The sequence below is a fragment of the Prionailurus viverrinus genome, chromosome C2, assembly GCF_022837055.1.
Source record: "Prionailurus viverrinus isolate Anna chromosome C2, UM_Priviv_1.0, whole genome shotgun sequence".
NCBI lineage: Eukaryota > Metazoa > Chordata > Mammalia > Carnivora > Felidae > Prionailurus > Prionailurus viverrinus.
The window spans coordinates 76,110,071-76,124,261 of NC_062569.1; the positions used below are offsets into that span (position 1 = coordinate 76,110,071).

The following is a 14,191-nucleotide window of genomic DNA, read 5'->3' on the forward strand; positions in this document are numbered from 1 at the left end:
GCCTAGGGAACACGCCTGCGCACTGCTCTCTCCTTGTCTCCTCCCTCCTTCCTTTCGTTGATCCTTCGCGTTTCGAGCGCTGGGTCCTTTTTGTCCCCTACTCCGAGCGGTGTCAGCTTTCCGTGCGGAAGCGGTGGCCGTGAGGGAAGAAGATGGCGGCGACTGTGGTGGCGTCGCCTGGTGCGGTGGCTAGTCGGGCCAACAAGCGCAGCGGCCCTGGGCCGGGAAGCGGCAGCGGCGCGGGAGCCAAAGGGTCGGAGGAGGAACCGCCGCCGCCCCTACAAGCAGTTCTGGTGGCAGATAGCTTCAATCGCCGCTTCTTCCCCATCTCTAAGGACCAGCCTCGGGTGAGCACCGCGCGCGGAAGCAGCCAAAGGGCCCGAAGGTGGCCGGGCTACAGCAGGTTATCCTTTCGGCTGCCTAGTGAGGAGTGCTCTGGCAGATGGGCACTCATGCTGACCACCTCAGGTTTGAAAGGTTTGTATAGGGCTCAATGTAGAAGTAGTGCTTGTGAGAAGTCTTCACACGGGGATTCAATGCCCCAGGAGGAGGCTGTGCTGCCTTCAACCGTGCAATGGAAAAAGAGATCCTTAGGTGAATGGGAACAGCACTTCCTTTTGCCTGCAAAAAGGGGGGTCATATGCCTGAAAAAAGAGCAGACCGGTAACAGTCTGATCCCATAGTAAGAGCTGTCTTGAATCCCGGAGGGTGTCCTTTTTTTCTTTCCAGGTTTTAATGACAGACGGTGCCATCTGTCAAAAGGAAGACAGAACTGGTTTAGTGGCCGCTTGCCAGCAGACCCCGTATTGTCTAGATACTGGGGAATTGGACTGAGCTAGTCTTAGGGATTGCAGGGTCACTCAGCAGTCCCTAGTTCAAAGACAGCTGCATTCGGATAAGAAAAAATCCTAATTTCCCACACCTCCCAAAAAGCCTAATGGCTGTTCATTTGGACAAATGATTGGGATGGCCAGAAAGAGATCTGGAAGGAAATTTTATGGAGGAGAGGGCCTTATCACTGCTTACGTTTCTGGAGATAAGATTGATTTTTAGTATTATCCTTTGCCAGAGTGGCCTGTTGTCCTGTAGCAGCTGTGTGTCCGTTGCTAGGCAAGCAGATTCCATGCTTGCTGTTACATTCTCATCCTAGGTTCTCATGCTTAGAGCATGCCATGAACATCAAAGGTAGGGGCCTGATTTCTTTTAACTTTAGAAGATAAAGTAAAACGATAGCGTTTGGGAACACTGGTAGGGGAGTGAAAATTGTGGTTAAGTGGAGGAAAGAATAGTGCCCAGCGGACCTTTCTGGATTCAAAAATTAAGACTTTTTTCATCTCCTGCCCTCCAGGTCCTCTTGCCCCTGGCCAATGTGGCACTAATTGACTACACTCTGGAATTTCTGACCGCCACAGGTGTACAGGAAACCTTTGTTTTTTGTTGCTGGAAGGCTGCTCAAATCAAGGAACATTTACTGTAAGACTCTGCAACTTTTCTTTCCATATTTCACCATTTTTTCCAGTTTCCTTAGGATGGTTGTAACTAAGTAAGGAGAAATTGTGAGGGGAAAAAATGTGTCTGTTTGGATTCCATCATAAGGACTAAGGGCATTCTCTTCACCTATCAGGAGGTGAGCAGCTGAAGTTGTGACAAAGATTAAAGAATAACATTTGGATTTTTTCTAAATCTCATTTATAAAGTTTGATCTTGTTGATTTTGCTTTTATTTAAAGGCTCCAATATGGAAGTCATGAGAGAAACATCTTTGTTTTGCCACTGAGCTTCTAAATATTGAGCTCTTCCTCATTTTTGTATTCACAGTGCCTAGCTTAGTACAAAGCATGTAGTAAATAAACACTTAACAAATGTTTGGTGAAATCTTCTTGAAAAAGAGTGAATCTTAGGATTTATGGAGGTTTAGGGAATAAAGACTAGGATATTAGCATGGTGTCCTTTAGACAGCTCCTAAATTTGGTTTGGACTTTGCAAGGAGAGAAGTGGCATGGAAAGTGTGTTCCCAGGATACTTTGTATACTCTTAAGTCTCAGCAGGATTTTGAATTCAGATCCATGTTTGGGGACAGGTGTCAGGGTATGGAGAAGAAATAACTATGTTTCTCTAACCCATAAAACAAGACTGGTGACACAGGATGCTGAAACCATTCATTATAGTTCATAAATCTCTTTGAAGTAGAGGATGCTGGCAGGAACCCAGAAAAGCTGTAGAGAAGGTGTGTGAATGTTGAATGGGGGAGAAAAATAGGGAAGTTCTACGCAATCTTTATGCTTGATTTGCTCGTTCCCCTCATCCGCCTTCCTTTAGGAAATCCAAGTGGTGCCGCCCTACATCCCTCAACGTGGTTCGAATAATTACATCAGAATTATATCGATCACTGGGGGATGTTCTCCGTGATGTTGATGCCAAGGCCTTGGTGCGCTCTGACTTCCTTCTGGTGTATGGGGATGTCATCTCAAACATCAATATTACCAAAGCCCTGGAAGAACACAGGTCAGGATGGGAAGATGGTAAGGACAAAGGGTTTGAAACCAGCAGAGCCTAAGACTGCTATTTTGCTGCTCTCTCCTTCCTATCCTTTATAGATTGAGGCGGAAGCTAGAAAAAAATGTATCTGTGATGACAATGATCTTCAAAGAGTCATCCCCTAGCCACCCAACTCGTTGCCATGAGGACAATGTGGTAGTGGCTGTGGATAGTGCCACAAACCGGGTTCTCCATTTCCAAAAGACCCAAGGTCTTCGACGGTTTTCTTTTCCTCTGGTATGTGGGTATCTGGGGTCCTTGAGATGGGAAAGTGACAGGCTTTAGCAGGAGACACGTTGAAGTGCTTGTAACTTCTCCCTACAGAGTTTGTTCCAGGGCAGTGGAGATGGTGTAGAGATTCGCTATGATTTACTGGACTGTCACATCAGCATCTGCTCTCCTCAGGTGAGCTTTTCAGGGCCAGAGCTGCATATCTAAAGAGTAAAACTCTGAGGTATGGTATTGCTCCTTTAGAAGGCCAGGGTATATTTCTTCTCCCTTTTTCTCTTATCAGTTCCACAGTAAACGGGTGCTTCATCTTGACCCCAGGATCCCATTGGGAGCCTTTTTGGGATTCTGGCCCTTGTCCAACTGTCATAGGGTCTGATAGGTCTTTAGAGGCTTATCTTTGCTTCCAGAGAATAATAGCACTTACCATGGTGCCACCCAACATCCCCCCCGCAGGTGGCTCAACTCTTTACAGACAACTTTGACTACCAAACTCGAGATGACTTTGTGCGAGGCCTGTTAGTGAATGAGGAGGTAAGAAAAGGTTCCCATGCCTCTTTAGAAGAGGGCTGTGATTTTATCCCATGCTGATAATTTTTGGTCCTCTTTTGTGTTTTATTGAGCCTTAGGAGTAAGGAAAAGAACTAGGGGGTGGGGCGGGGGGGAGAGGGAAGCAATAGACAAAGAAACATCTTGACCATTTGGCTAGGACATTGAAAGGCAGAGGGGAATTTAAAGTTAGGAAAGAATTGTACCTGGTTGTGTTCTTCCTCTCTTACTTACTTGGGTGACCGCCCTTTCCTTGTCCCCTTTCAGATCCTAGGGAACCAGATCCACATGCATGTGACAACTAGGGAATATGGCGCCCGGGTCTCCAACCTACACATGTATGCGGCTGTCTGTGCTGATGTCATCCGCCGATGGGTCTACCCACTCACGCCAGAGGCAAACTTCACTGACAGCACAACCCAGAACTGCACTCATTCCCGGCATAACATTTACCGAGGGCCTGAAGTCAGCCTAGGCCATGGCAGCGTCCTGGAGGAAAATGTGCTTCTGGGCTCTGGCACTGTCATTGGCAGCAATTGCTCTATTACCAACAGTGTCATTGGCCCTGGCTGCCACATTGGTGAGCACAGGTGGGGAAATCAAACTGGTCCCCCTAGGAGCAGGAACGTGGGGAGCCCCATGTCTTCAGAGAAAGAGAGGGATCGTTCCTGAGAAGGAGGAACTAGTGTGGCTACCTTAGTAAAGGACAGAATAGGGATGTGAAATTTGTGGCCTTTAATTTGTGGCCTGTGAGCCTCTTATTGGGTGACCCTTCACATTCCAGAGTACCTTATTCACATTCAGGACTAAGTGGATAATTAACATGCAATAATAACATCTGTTTGGTGCATTGCAGTTTTACAAAGGGGTTTTGCGTACATCGTTTCATTTATCCTCACAAAAACCTTGTGAAGTGAGTATTATTTATTCTCAGTTTATAGCCAAGCAAACAGGCTCAAAGAGGTTTATCTCCCTCAGGGTTATAAGCTAATGAGAGGCAGTGCTAGGACTTGAATGTGAGTATTCTAAGTACAGCATTCTTTTTACTCTACCATTACTACCTGGTTATAGGAATGTGATGCTTTTAATGGAACTGGCCCTTTAAAAGAACAACAATAAAATTCGAATTCTAAAATGTACAAGAAGAGGAGCAAGCATCTGGCTGGCTTAGTCGACAGAGTACGGGACTCTTGGTCTCGGGGTTGTGAGTTCAAGCCCTGCATTGGGTATAGAGATTACTTAAAATCTTTTTTATTTTTTTTATTATTATGTTTATTTATTTTGAGAGAGAGACACACACACAGAATCCGAAGCAAGGCTCCAGGCTCTGAGCTGTCAGCACAGAGCCCGATGTGGGGCTCGAACCCATGAGTGGGAGATCATGACCTGACTCCAAGTTGGATGCTCAACCGACTGAGCCACCCAGGCGCCCCTTAAAATCTTTTTTAAAAATTGAAATGTACAAGAAGAGATGGAAAAATTGAGTTCTACTTCTAGACGTGGCTTTGATTCTAACAAGGATCTTGAGTTCAAAGGGGTCCCCAGATATCTTGAAGGTTCTCAGGTACTTAAGTGCAGTATATAGTCTGTGATTGTTGCAAACCTAGTGGAGGATGGTCGTGGTAAGCACTTCTATTCTCAGGCTGGAGCTTAGAAGGGGAGAGGGTGTTTCTGGTGAATTAGGGATGCAGTATCAGAGCTGGGTGGGAGTTGTGCTGCTATCAGTCAGCCCTGTCCTCTAGGAATGGCCCTGGTCTGGAGCCCTGAGTGACCAGGAATGCTTCCTGTCCTGAGCCAGGTGATAACGTGGTGCTGGACCAGGCCTACCTGTGGCAGGGTGTCCGAGTGGCTGCTGGAGCACAGATCCATCAATCTCTGCTCTGTGACAATGCTGAAGTCAAGGAACAAGTTACACTGAAGCCACGCTGTGTCCTTACTTCCCAGGTAAGACCATCTCCATACTGCACACAAGCCCCAAACTGGTTGGTGGTCATGTTGAGCCAGAGGGGCCTTATGTCCACCCATGTTCCAGCCTGAATTGAGAGTCCCAATCCAGTGGATTCTTTTTTTTTTTTTTTTTTTTTTTTTTTTTTTTTTGAGAGAGAGCACATGTGCTTGCACACACACAAGTAGGGGACGGACAGAGAGAGAGGGAGAGAGAATCCCAAGCAGGCTCCACACTGTCAGCGCAGAGCTGGACGCAGGACTCGATCCCATGTGACAACATGACCCAAGCCGAAATCAAGAGTGGGAGGCTTAACTGACTGAACCACCAGGCAGCCCCCCCTTGTTTAGTGTTTATTTATTCTGAGAGAAGCTTTGTGCAGTGGCAGTATCGTAGCCAATGAGGTTTATCCGAGGCACGATTATTGCTAATTGAAAACTATTTATTCTGAGAGAGAGCGCGAGCACACGGGGCAGAGACGGGGAGAGAGAGCAAATCCAGTGGATTCATTTATCTTCTACTTAGCTTAGTAAAAATAGTTGCTCTCATTGTCAGGATATACCTTTTCCCAACACACTGATGGATCTGTGCTACCTACTCTTTTTTGGTCCCCTAGGTGGTAGTGGGCCCAGACATCACGCTGCCTGAGGGCTCGGTGATCTCTTTGCACCCTCCAGATGCAGAGGAAGATGAGGATGATGGCCAGTTCAGTGACGATTCTGGGGCTAACCAAGAAAAGGAGAAAGTGAAGCTGAAAGGTGTGAGGCTTAGCAGGTGTGGGGCCTCTGTGTGTCTCTTTGCCCCGTGGGAAAACCAGTATTTCCTCCTAGAGTGATTGTGCTTCTCATGTGCCTTCACTAAAGATCAATGCTTTTCCAGGTTACAATCCAGCAGAAGTCGGAGTTGCTGGCCAGGGCTACCTCTGGAAAGCTGCAGACATGAATGTAGAAGAGGAAGAAGAACTACGGCAGAATCTATGGGGTGAGCTAGGCCTTATTCCTGTCACCCCCCCCCCCCGCCACACACACACACACACACACACACACACTCCTAAGTCGGAATATTTTGAAGGAGAGTGAATACTTCAGAATCAGACCACTTGTTTATTACTTTATTCACTCAAACAGGGTAGATAGATTACTCTGTGTCAATGGCTCTTTCCTTTTCTTGTTTCTCACCCTTAATGGGTTCTCAGGACTCAAAATCAATGTGGAAGAAGAGAGTGAAACTGAGAGTGAGCAGAGTATGGATGCTGAGGAGCTAGACAGCCGAACGGGCTCCCCACAGATGGATGACTTCAAAGGTGAGTGGCCAGGGGAGCAGTGTCCTGGGACAAAAGAGGAAAACTTCCAGTTCATTCTTTGTCTGGATCGACTAGCCAGAGACTTGTGTTTCTCCCAGAAGGGGTTTGGTATAAAATCAGGCCCATAGGGTGCTGGGGTGGGCTTAGTTGGTTAAGCATCCAACTCTTAATTTCGGCTCAGATCGTGATCTCACAGTTTGAGTTCAAGCCCCACGTTGGGCACTGCGCTAACAGTGCAGAGCCTGCTTAGGATTCTCTCTCCCTCTCTCTCTGTCCCTCCCCCGCTCATGTTCTCTCTCTCTCAAAATAAATAAATATTTAAAATAAATAAATGATAAGGTCAGGAGTAGAGAACTTAAAGCATTCTGGAGTGATGTTGGCTCATGAACTTTTTCATTTGATTTTAGTATTCCAGAATGAAGTCCTGGGAACACTACAGCGGGGCAAGGAGGAGAACATTTCTTGTGACAATCTAGTCCTAGAGATCAACTCTCTCAAGTAAGAGCAGCCCTTCCCTCTGCTCCTGTCTGCTGGGTAATCCCAGGCAGGTAGAGGTTCTCTCCTGTTTCTTTCCCAGATAGGAACTGATTCCCTCAACGTCCCAAGTGAGCAAGGCTAGTAGATAGTAGAGAATTAGGATGATTCAAGGAGAATGTTAGGTTCTGGCCTCAGCATAGACTTCCCTCTTCCAAAGTCTCCCCCTTGCATGTTGTTCCATCTGACTTCTTCCCCAGTGTCCTGTCAAAGTCATGGTCCTACAAGCAAGCTGAAAGGGCCAGTGAAGGCCCTGGTGTCACCCCAGTCTTCCCACAGATACGCCTACAACATAAGTCTAAAGGAGGTGATGCAAGTATTGAGCCACGTGGTCCTGGAGTTCCCCTTCCAACAGATGGATTCCCTGCTGGACCCAAACCGTTACTGCGCCCTGCTGCTTCCCGTGAGTAAAGATGGGCTGGAGACAAGAGATTGGGTGGTGGCAGATCATCGTTCTTGCTGTGTTTCACTTTAAAGGAAATAGGGAGTAGAAGGTCTTACTGTGGGATATGTGTTACTTGTGGTTCCTTTCTCCTTGCCTCTGGGTATAGATTGGGTACAAGAGCAGCCCAAAGATATATCCAGAATAGTCCTAGACTTTTATACTCTCTGACTGAAATGATTTAGCACAGAATGAGATCAACTTTTAGGCTGGCAATAGGTATGTTGAGGCAGTCTGTAGCATCTGACCCCCTTTTACCTTCTCTGGGAAATCTTTTCTTTTTCACCAACCCTGACTGCCAGCAACTCCCAAGTCCCTCTGACATGATTCCTCAGGCCTGTATCATCTCCCGCTTGTTTTCCCATATCCTGATAGTCCTCTGTTATCGATATTGACTTTCTTTGCTATCTAGATGTAGGTGCATGCTCAGGAATATATTGCAGTTCCCTTCTCCTTTCTTCCATAGCTTCTCAAAGCCTGGAGTCCTGTTTTTAGGAACTACATAAAGCGTGCAGCTGATCATTTGGAAGCATTGGCAGCCATTGAGGACTTCTTCCTGGAGCATGAAGCTCTTAGTACTTCCCTGGCCAAGGTGAATACCTCAAGCCCCCTAGTCCTGCATTTGCTTTGAAACAGACCTTGGCTGCCTTCATGGAGACACAAAACAGGCTGACATGAATCCAGTATGGGGTTTGATTAATAGCACCATCTACCCCTATTATCATGCTGTTTGCTAGGATGTACAGCTTGGAGCCAGGCTAGTAAGGCAACCATTTGGTGATTATCCCAAATAATACCAAACAAAAGTTCCAGAAGTTAAACCTATCCCAGTAGCAGAGTGAAAAGCTCATTCTTGTCTATTTTTAAAGCAACTGCTTGGTGTTTAAAAGGAAGCTGATAGTTTGGTGGAAAGAGGTGCTAAGATCTCTCTTCCTCTTTCTCTGTTATCTATTATATCTTGCTGGATTCTTTGAGGTCCCTGAGATCTCCTCTGCTGGCCTTCTGCAGGTGCTGATGGCTTTCTACCAGCTAGAGATCCTGGCTGAGGAAACAATCCTGAGCTGGTTCAGCCAAAGGGAAATGACTGATAAGGGGCAGCAATTGCGCAAGAACCAACAGGTGAGTCAGGCTGCCCTCCTGAGACCACAATGGTTGTCTGGTCCCTGGCTCTTGGGCATAGATTCCAGGGTGGTTGGTCCCTGGGACTCTGGCTGCTCAAGCTGTTTATCTGCTAAGGAGAACAGAAGGGTTATATTCCCCTTCCTCAATAGCTTTCCACTCTGCTTCCTTACAGCTGCAGAGGTTCATCCAGTGGCTAAAAGAGGCAGAAGAGGAATCATCTGAAGATGACTGAAGTCACACCGCCTGCTCCTACGGGTGTGTTGATAGCCCTCCCGGCTTCTGGACCAGAGCAAATGAGAGGCTAGTTGCAGAAGGATGAGTGATCACCATCCAAGCTGAGACTTAAAGGAGCAGAGGCTGGAACTACAGTATTCTTCCCACCGCCAGTAACCATGTGCCTCCCATCCTGACTGGGGAGTTGGGAAAAGGGAAGTTGGGCTGGAACAAAGCTCTGCCTAAAGAGGAGCAAGGCAAGCCCTGCAGTTAGAGGAAGCCCAGAGGAATAGTTTTGTGCTCTGGCTTTCCCTCAGGGAACAGCAGAGAGCAACTGGCCCTTTCTGCTGCTTGTATTTGTTAATATTAAAAAAAGAGAGAGAGAGGGGGATGTATTTGGTTTCTCTCCAACTCTGACTGATCAGCTCTTAAAATAGGTGACCAAAGAGTTCTGAACCTGGCAGCTTTTCCTTAACACCTGGGAGAGAGGGAGAGGAAGGGTGTTACTGCCACTAGGTGGTACTGTGGTGCCTTGCTAATTGACCATTGCCTTGGCTCAAGGGCAGTGAAAGGCCTAGATTCTTTTCCAGCCTCTGTGGACCAATTTGTGGTCCTGGAGTAGTATTCCTGAGCCTATTGCCATAGAGTCCTAATGCAAACACTTTCCTGCCAGAGGGTGATGATCCAAACATATGTAAAGTCCATTGACCAACTGCCATGCTTTATGCAATAGATCCAGTACAATTATCAGGGAAACTGGGATATTCAGCATCTTAAAGATAAGGAAGTTTGCTTAAGGTCTCAAGACTCTTGAGGAGCAAAGCTAAGGGCTTGAATCTCATAATCTAGAATTCTTTATGTTTCAGCATATTCAGTGTCTCAGTGAAGGGAAATTGCCTCCAGAGGCAAATATAACCCCAAGCCAGCAATGAGTATCCTAAGAACAGAGAAAGATCCTATGAAATGGCTTACTGTATGGTAAGCATTTTGCTAAATACTTTTCATGTGTTTAAACTTCACAGTAGACAATAGGTCATATCCCCATTTTCAGATGAAGAACCTAAATTTCCGAGAGGTCCCATAACTGGTCATTGATAAAGCTGGATTTTGCCATTTTGCTCTGTTGTCCCCTTTAACTTCGACTCTGAGACATGCTCTTCTGTCTCATCTTTTTAAGCTCTTTTTTGCTGTCCTAAAACCTTTACCCTATTGACACTTAAACTGTGGCAAATGTTACTGGTAACCAGTGATCCTCCTGGACATCACAGAAAATGGTTGCCATTATTCATTTTAGTTGGGTAAAAAGGAGTAAGCTGAGGAAAAGAATACTGAATTGTATTCAAGGGTGTGAATGGGCAGTACCGAGTATTTCTAAAGAGTAAAAAAACAGGATTTGGCTTAATTTACTTTTCTTGTTCAGTAAATCTCAGTTTCTGCTTTTTCATATGCAGGAACTAGTGCCTAGAGGGCATATGAAGGTTATGGCATGGACTACTAGGAGCTGTTAAATACAAATAACTTTAGGGCATCTCTGATTCGTACCTAATGGGTAGCAGAGATTAGAGGTGGCCTATAGAACTTTTTAGAAGGAAGAGATTCCTTCCAGAAGAGTAATTAGGGAAGGATTAGAGGATTGTGACACTTGAGTGGCCTAAAAGTAGGAAAGGGTAGAAGGGGATATTAAAAACAAAGCAAAGGATTTCCATTTAAATGTGGTATACTAAACACATGGGGTTTTGTTTTGTTTTGTTTTTTGTTTTACTTTTTCAAAAACCCCATTCAAATGCCAGTAATGAAATTCTTCAAAAAAGGCACATGACTCAATAAGGAAAACCAGAGGTGATCACAATGAATAAGAGACATTAACATTTTGGAAAAGGAAAAATAAATCAAAGAGTGAAAGTTGATTTAACAGAGCAGAATGAGATGGGTTCTCTCTGTTGAGGTGGTTATTAACAAGAAGCAAACCCAATGTGCCCTTTTGAACCCAGAAGAGGTTCAGCAAAGGGGATAAGGATTGGGGCTGAGAATGGGGTGGGTGCAGGAGAATCAAAGATCTGTATAAGAAAAGGCCCCCCAGGTTTCTACCTCATCTGGTTTAGCCAGGTAATTACCCCAACTGTCCTGTAAGAAATGGGAGATTTAGTCTGAAGAAATGGAGAGGAAATTATAAAAGAAATATTTATGAAGTTTTCTTAAACCCAAAAGGCAGGACTTTTCAGACTAACAGCTCATGAGTGCCCAGTAGAATGAATGAAATAGCCCCATGAAATTTCAGAACTTTAAGGAAAAGATATTAGAGCCTCTGGACTCAAGAGCAGACGTGGGGATGGGGGTGAGGGGCTAGATTGGAAATGAGGGATTAAGTGAAAGTGTATGAATGGTAGGGCTCTGAATATCAGCACACACCAGGCAAAAACAAGCTGAATAAGTGCAGGGGAAAAAAAGCCTTTCAATACTTACACTTTTTGTTCTCTCAAAACCCAAAACCATCTTTACCCTATTTGATCATCGTACAGTGAATCCTGTTAGTTAAAAAGCCCTATACCTCGACAGAGCTTCCAATCAACTTTTTAGTATTTCACTCTTAAATGTGAATAGACTGCCAATGGCTATCAAACATTTGAGGAAACTTTGAACATGAAAGGCAGAGACCAAAACAAAATTGAAACCAAGGAAACCATGACAAAGTAGGGAGTTATTTGAAAACCTCAGGGAGGGGGGAGAGCTATAATTATTCTCAAAAAATATTGTGTCTGAAGAAAGTACTATGAAAAGGGAGAACTAGATAACAAAAATTTTTTTCAAACAAGTTTTTAGAAATTAAGTAAATTGTTTCCTACTGAGAATTGGAGGACTAGAGAACTGAATAGGATGGAGATGTTATCCATCCTTCTGTAGTTGAATTTTGAGTTGTGACATTTGGATAGGGGAAAGGTTGGAAATAATGTTAAGAAAATCTTGCAAAAAGATGCAGTCATTCAAAAATAAAAGGGAATGGTTGATAAAGGAAGAATCCAGAAGGTCCAACATCTAACAAGTTGTAAAAAGTATGGGGAAAATAGTAGTGATGTTACTAAGTAAGGAAATATTGTTGAATTTCTCGATGGAAAGGACTCACTAAGTGCCTAGCACAGTGAATAAGCACCAAGATATATCGCCATGAAATTTCAGAACCTCGGGAATAAAGGGAACTTCTAAAAACTTACAGAAAGAGTAAAAACAAGTCATGTGCAAAGCCTTAGGGAAAAATAGAGATCCAACTGCTTAATAGCAACACTGGAAGCTGGAAGACAATGTAGTGATACCTTCAAAATTCTGAAGGAAAATTACTTTCAACTCAATCATGTTTTCAAATTTGCAAGTTCTCAAAAGGGGTTTTATTTCCCATACTCTCAAAGTAAGCCACCAAAGGGTGTGCTTTACCAAAGCAAAGGAGTAAAAAGTATCCAGGAAATGGGGATCCAACACAGAGGAGAGGTAATTCAGAACACGACGCAGAGAAGTCCCAGGGTGAGAGCTGTGCATAGGCTGAGACAGCCAACAGTGCTGACCAGAGCAAGAGAGCGGAAGGTTCCAAGGGAGAAAATGGTTGGATAATCTAATATATTTGACTATGTAAACAATATGTATTGAGAAACTTAGATTATGTAGTAAGACTTAATGGTAGATATATAAAAAAGCAAATGAAAAAGGAAGGCTATGATTAATGCCAGCAGAAACAAAAAGTTGTGAAGGAAGCATTTACTCAGTGAAAATGTCAATACTAAAATCTATACTGATTTAACCAAAAAGGATAATTTTACTATTTTAAGAGGCTAGGGGGAAGGGGGAAGAAAAATCCATCAATGAAAAGTGGAAGTAATATGCAATATCTAGAATGTATAGATCAAGAAATAGTATAAGCTTTAAAAGTATACTGGGGTAGGGAGGAAAATGGGACAGAAATGCTGTTAAGATCTTAACATGCACATATATTCAATTAAAAAAAAGGGTATGAAGTGAAAATGCACAAGATATGTGCAGGTACTAGCAATTAGGTTGATTTGCTGAAGTAAAAAATGTAGCCAGCATATTATGAAACAAAAAGCTGTAGAGGTTGGCAGTTTAGATTATGGAGAGTTTTGAATACAGTGCTAAGAATATTTGGAAGGCACTGGGGGAATGTCGAGAGGTTCCTGAGCAGAAGAGTTGAGTGGAAGAGGTACTTACTCTGAAAATGCTAATTAGACAAGGATACAAAATGGAGTGGGAGGAGCCCACACTTGTTACTGTGGCCTTAAAAGACCTATGTGGTCTAGTCCCAGCCTATGTTTCCAGCCTCATCTACCACTATCACTAAAGTCACAATGGCTTCCTTGTTCCTCAAATTGGGAGAGAGTTATTTGTGCCTTGAGTCTTTATATTTGGCCATGCCCTCTGCTTGGAATGCTTTCCCCCCACACCAGACCCTCTTATAGCTGCTGCTGCTTCCATTCTGTCTTAGCTCAAAGGGAAGAGGCCTTCCCTAACCACCCATAATTCTCTTCTCCCTTTTACTATCACATTGCTCCATTTTATCTTTTTCATAGCATTTGTCACTCTGAAGTTATTTATTACAAGCTTGTGTGCTTCTTTTCAGATCAGTGAAAGTCCTGAGAGTAGTCTTACCTGTCTTGTTTTGCTTTACCCCCTACAGTATGCCTTGCACCTAAATGGACACTTTATTGAATGAATTAAAAACTAAGGGGTGAGAAAATCTATTAGGGACCGATTACACCTAGTTCTGGTTTCTTACTGTCCCAGTCATGCACTCATTTTCATTCTTGCACTCGTTCTGCATCAATCCATTTATTAAGCCACTGCTTTGCACCTAGGTATTGTACTGAAGTTATAAGAAGAAATCAGAACTCGATCCCATTCTGTCCTCAAGGAACTCAGTTTGACAGACTCAGTGACAGCAGCTATGCTTTTCAAAAGACCCTAAAGGGCCATGTGGAGGTCACTTTCCTCCATTGATACCTGGTCAGAATCACACACACACACACACACACACACACACACACACACACACACACACACACCCAACTCTGGGGACCAAAGTGACCCCTGTGTTACACCCGTCCCAGGCTGCTGAGGAACAGCCGATAGATCCCCCCTGGGTCCAGAGCCGGGGCCTTGGTGAGTCCGGGAACGTAGCCACCCTGGTGAGATCTACCCTTCCTTTCTGGGGGCCTAGGCGACTGCCGCCAATCTCCCCGCGGGCCTGGGACCTGAGCACCTGAGGCCAAGCTTGCAGCTCGGCGGGTAGGCTGGGTGTCCGCAGGGCCATCTGCGGT

The 14,191-nt window shown here is 44.7% G+C and overlaps 1 protein-coding gene and 1 pseudogene across 3 annotated transcripts; both read left to right on the top strand.

Moving 5' to 3' along the window:
* The first annotated feature begins 69 nt into the window (after positions 1–69).
* Positions 70–14,156, top strand: EIF2B5 (eukaryotic translation initiation factor 2B subunit epsilon). Of its 3 annotated transcripts, XM_047875595.1 has the most exons (17): positions 74–347; positions 1,349–1,473; positions 2,319–2,504; positions 2,597–2,774; positions 2,862–2,942; positions 3,222–3,299; positions 3,582–3,894; positions 5,113–5,258; positions 5,876–6,017; positions 6,139–6,240; positions 6,455–6,562; positions 6,970–7,060; positions 7,376–7,499; positions 8,005–8,130; positions 8,547–8,657; positions 8,833–8,915; positions 13,982–14,156. In XM_047875595.1, the coding sequence occupies exons 1-16, from the start codon at positions 153–155 to the stop codon at positions 8,890–8,892; spliced, it is 2,166 nt and encodes a 721-aa protein (XP_047731551.1). In that variant the 5' UTR covers positions 74–152; the 3' UTR covers positions 8,893–8,915; positions 13,982–14,156. The 3 variants fall into 3 exon arrangements, 2 of the variants coding, with proteins under 2 accessions (XP_047731551.1, XP_047731550.1); XM_047875594.1 differs by lacking the exon at positions 13,982–14,156 and having other exon boundaries at positions 75–347; positions 8,833–9,258; XR_007155706.1 differs by lacking the exons at positions 8,833–8,915; positions 13,982–14,156 and having other exon boundaries at positions 70–347; positions 7,297–7,499.
* Positions 5,630–5,715, top strand: LOC125175932 (uncharacterized; annotated as a pseudogene).
* Positions 14,157–14,191: the final 35 nt, after the last annotated feature.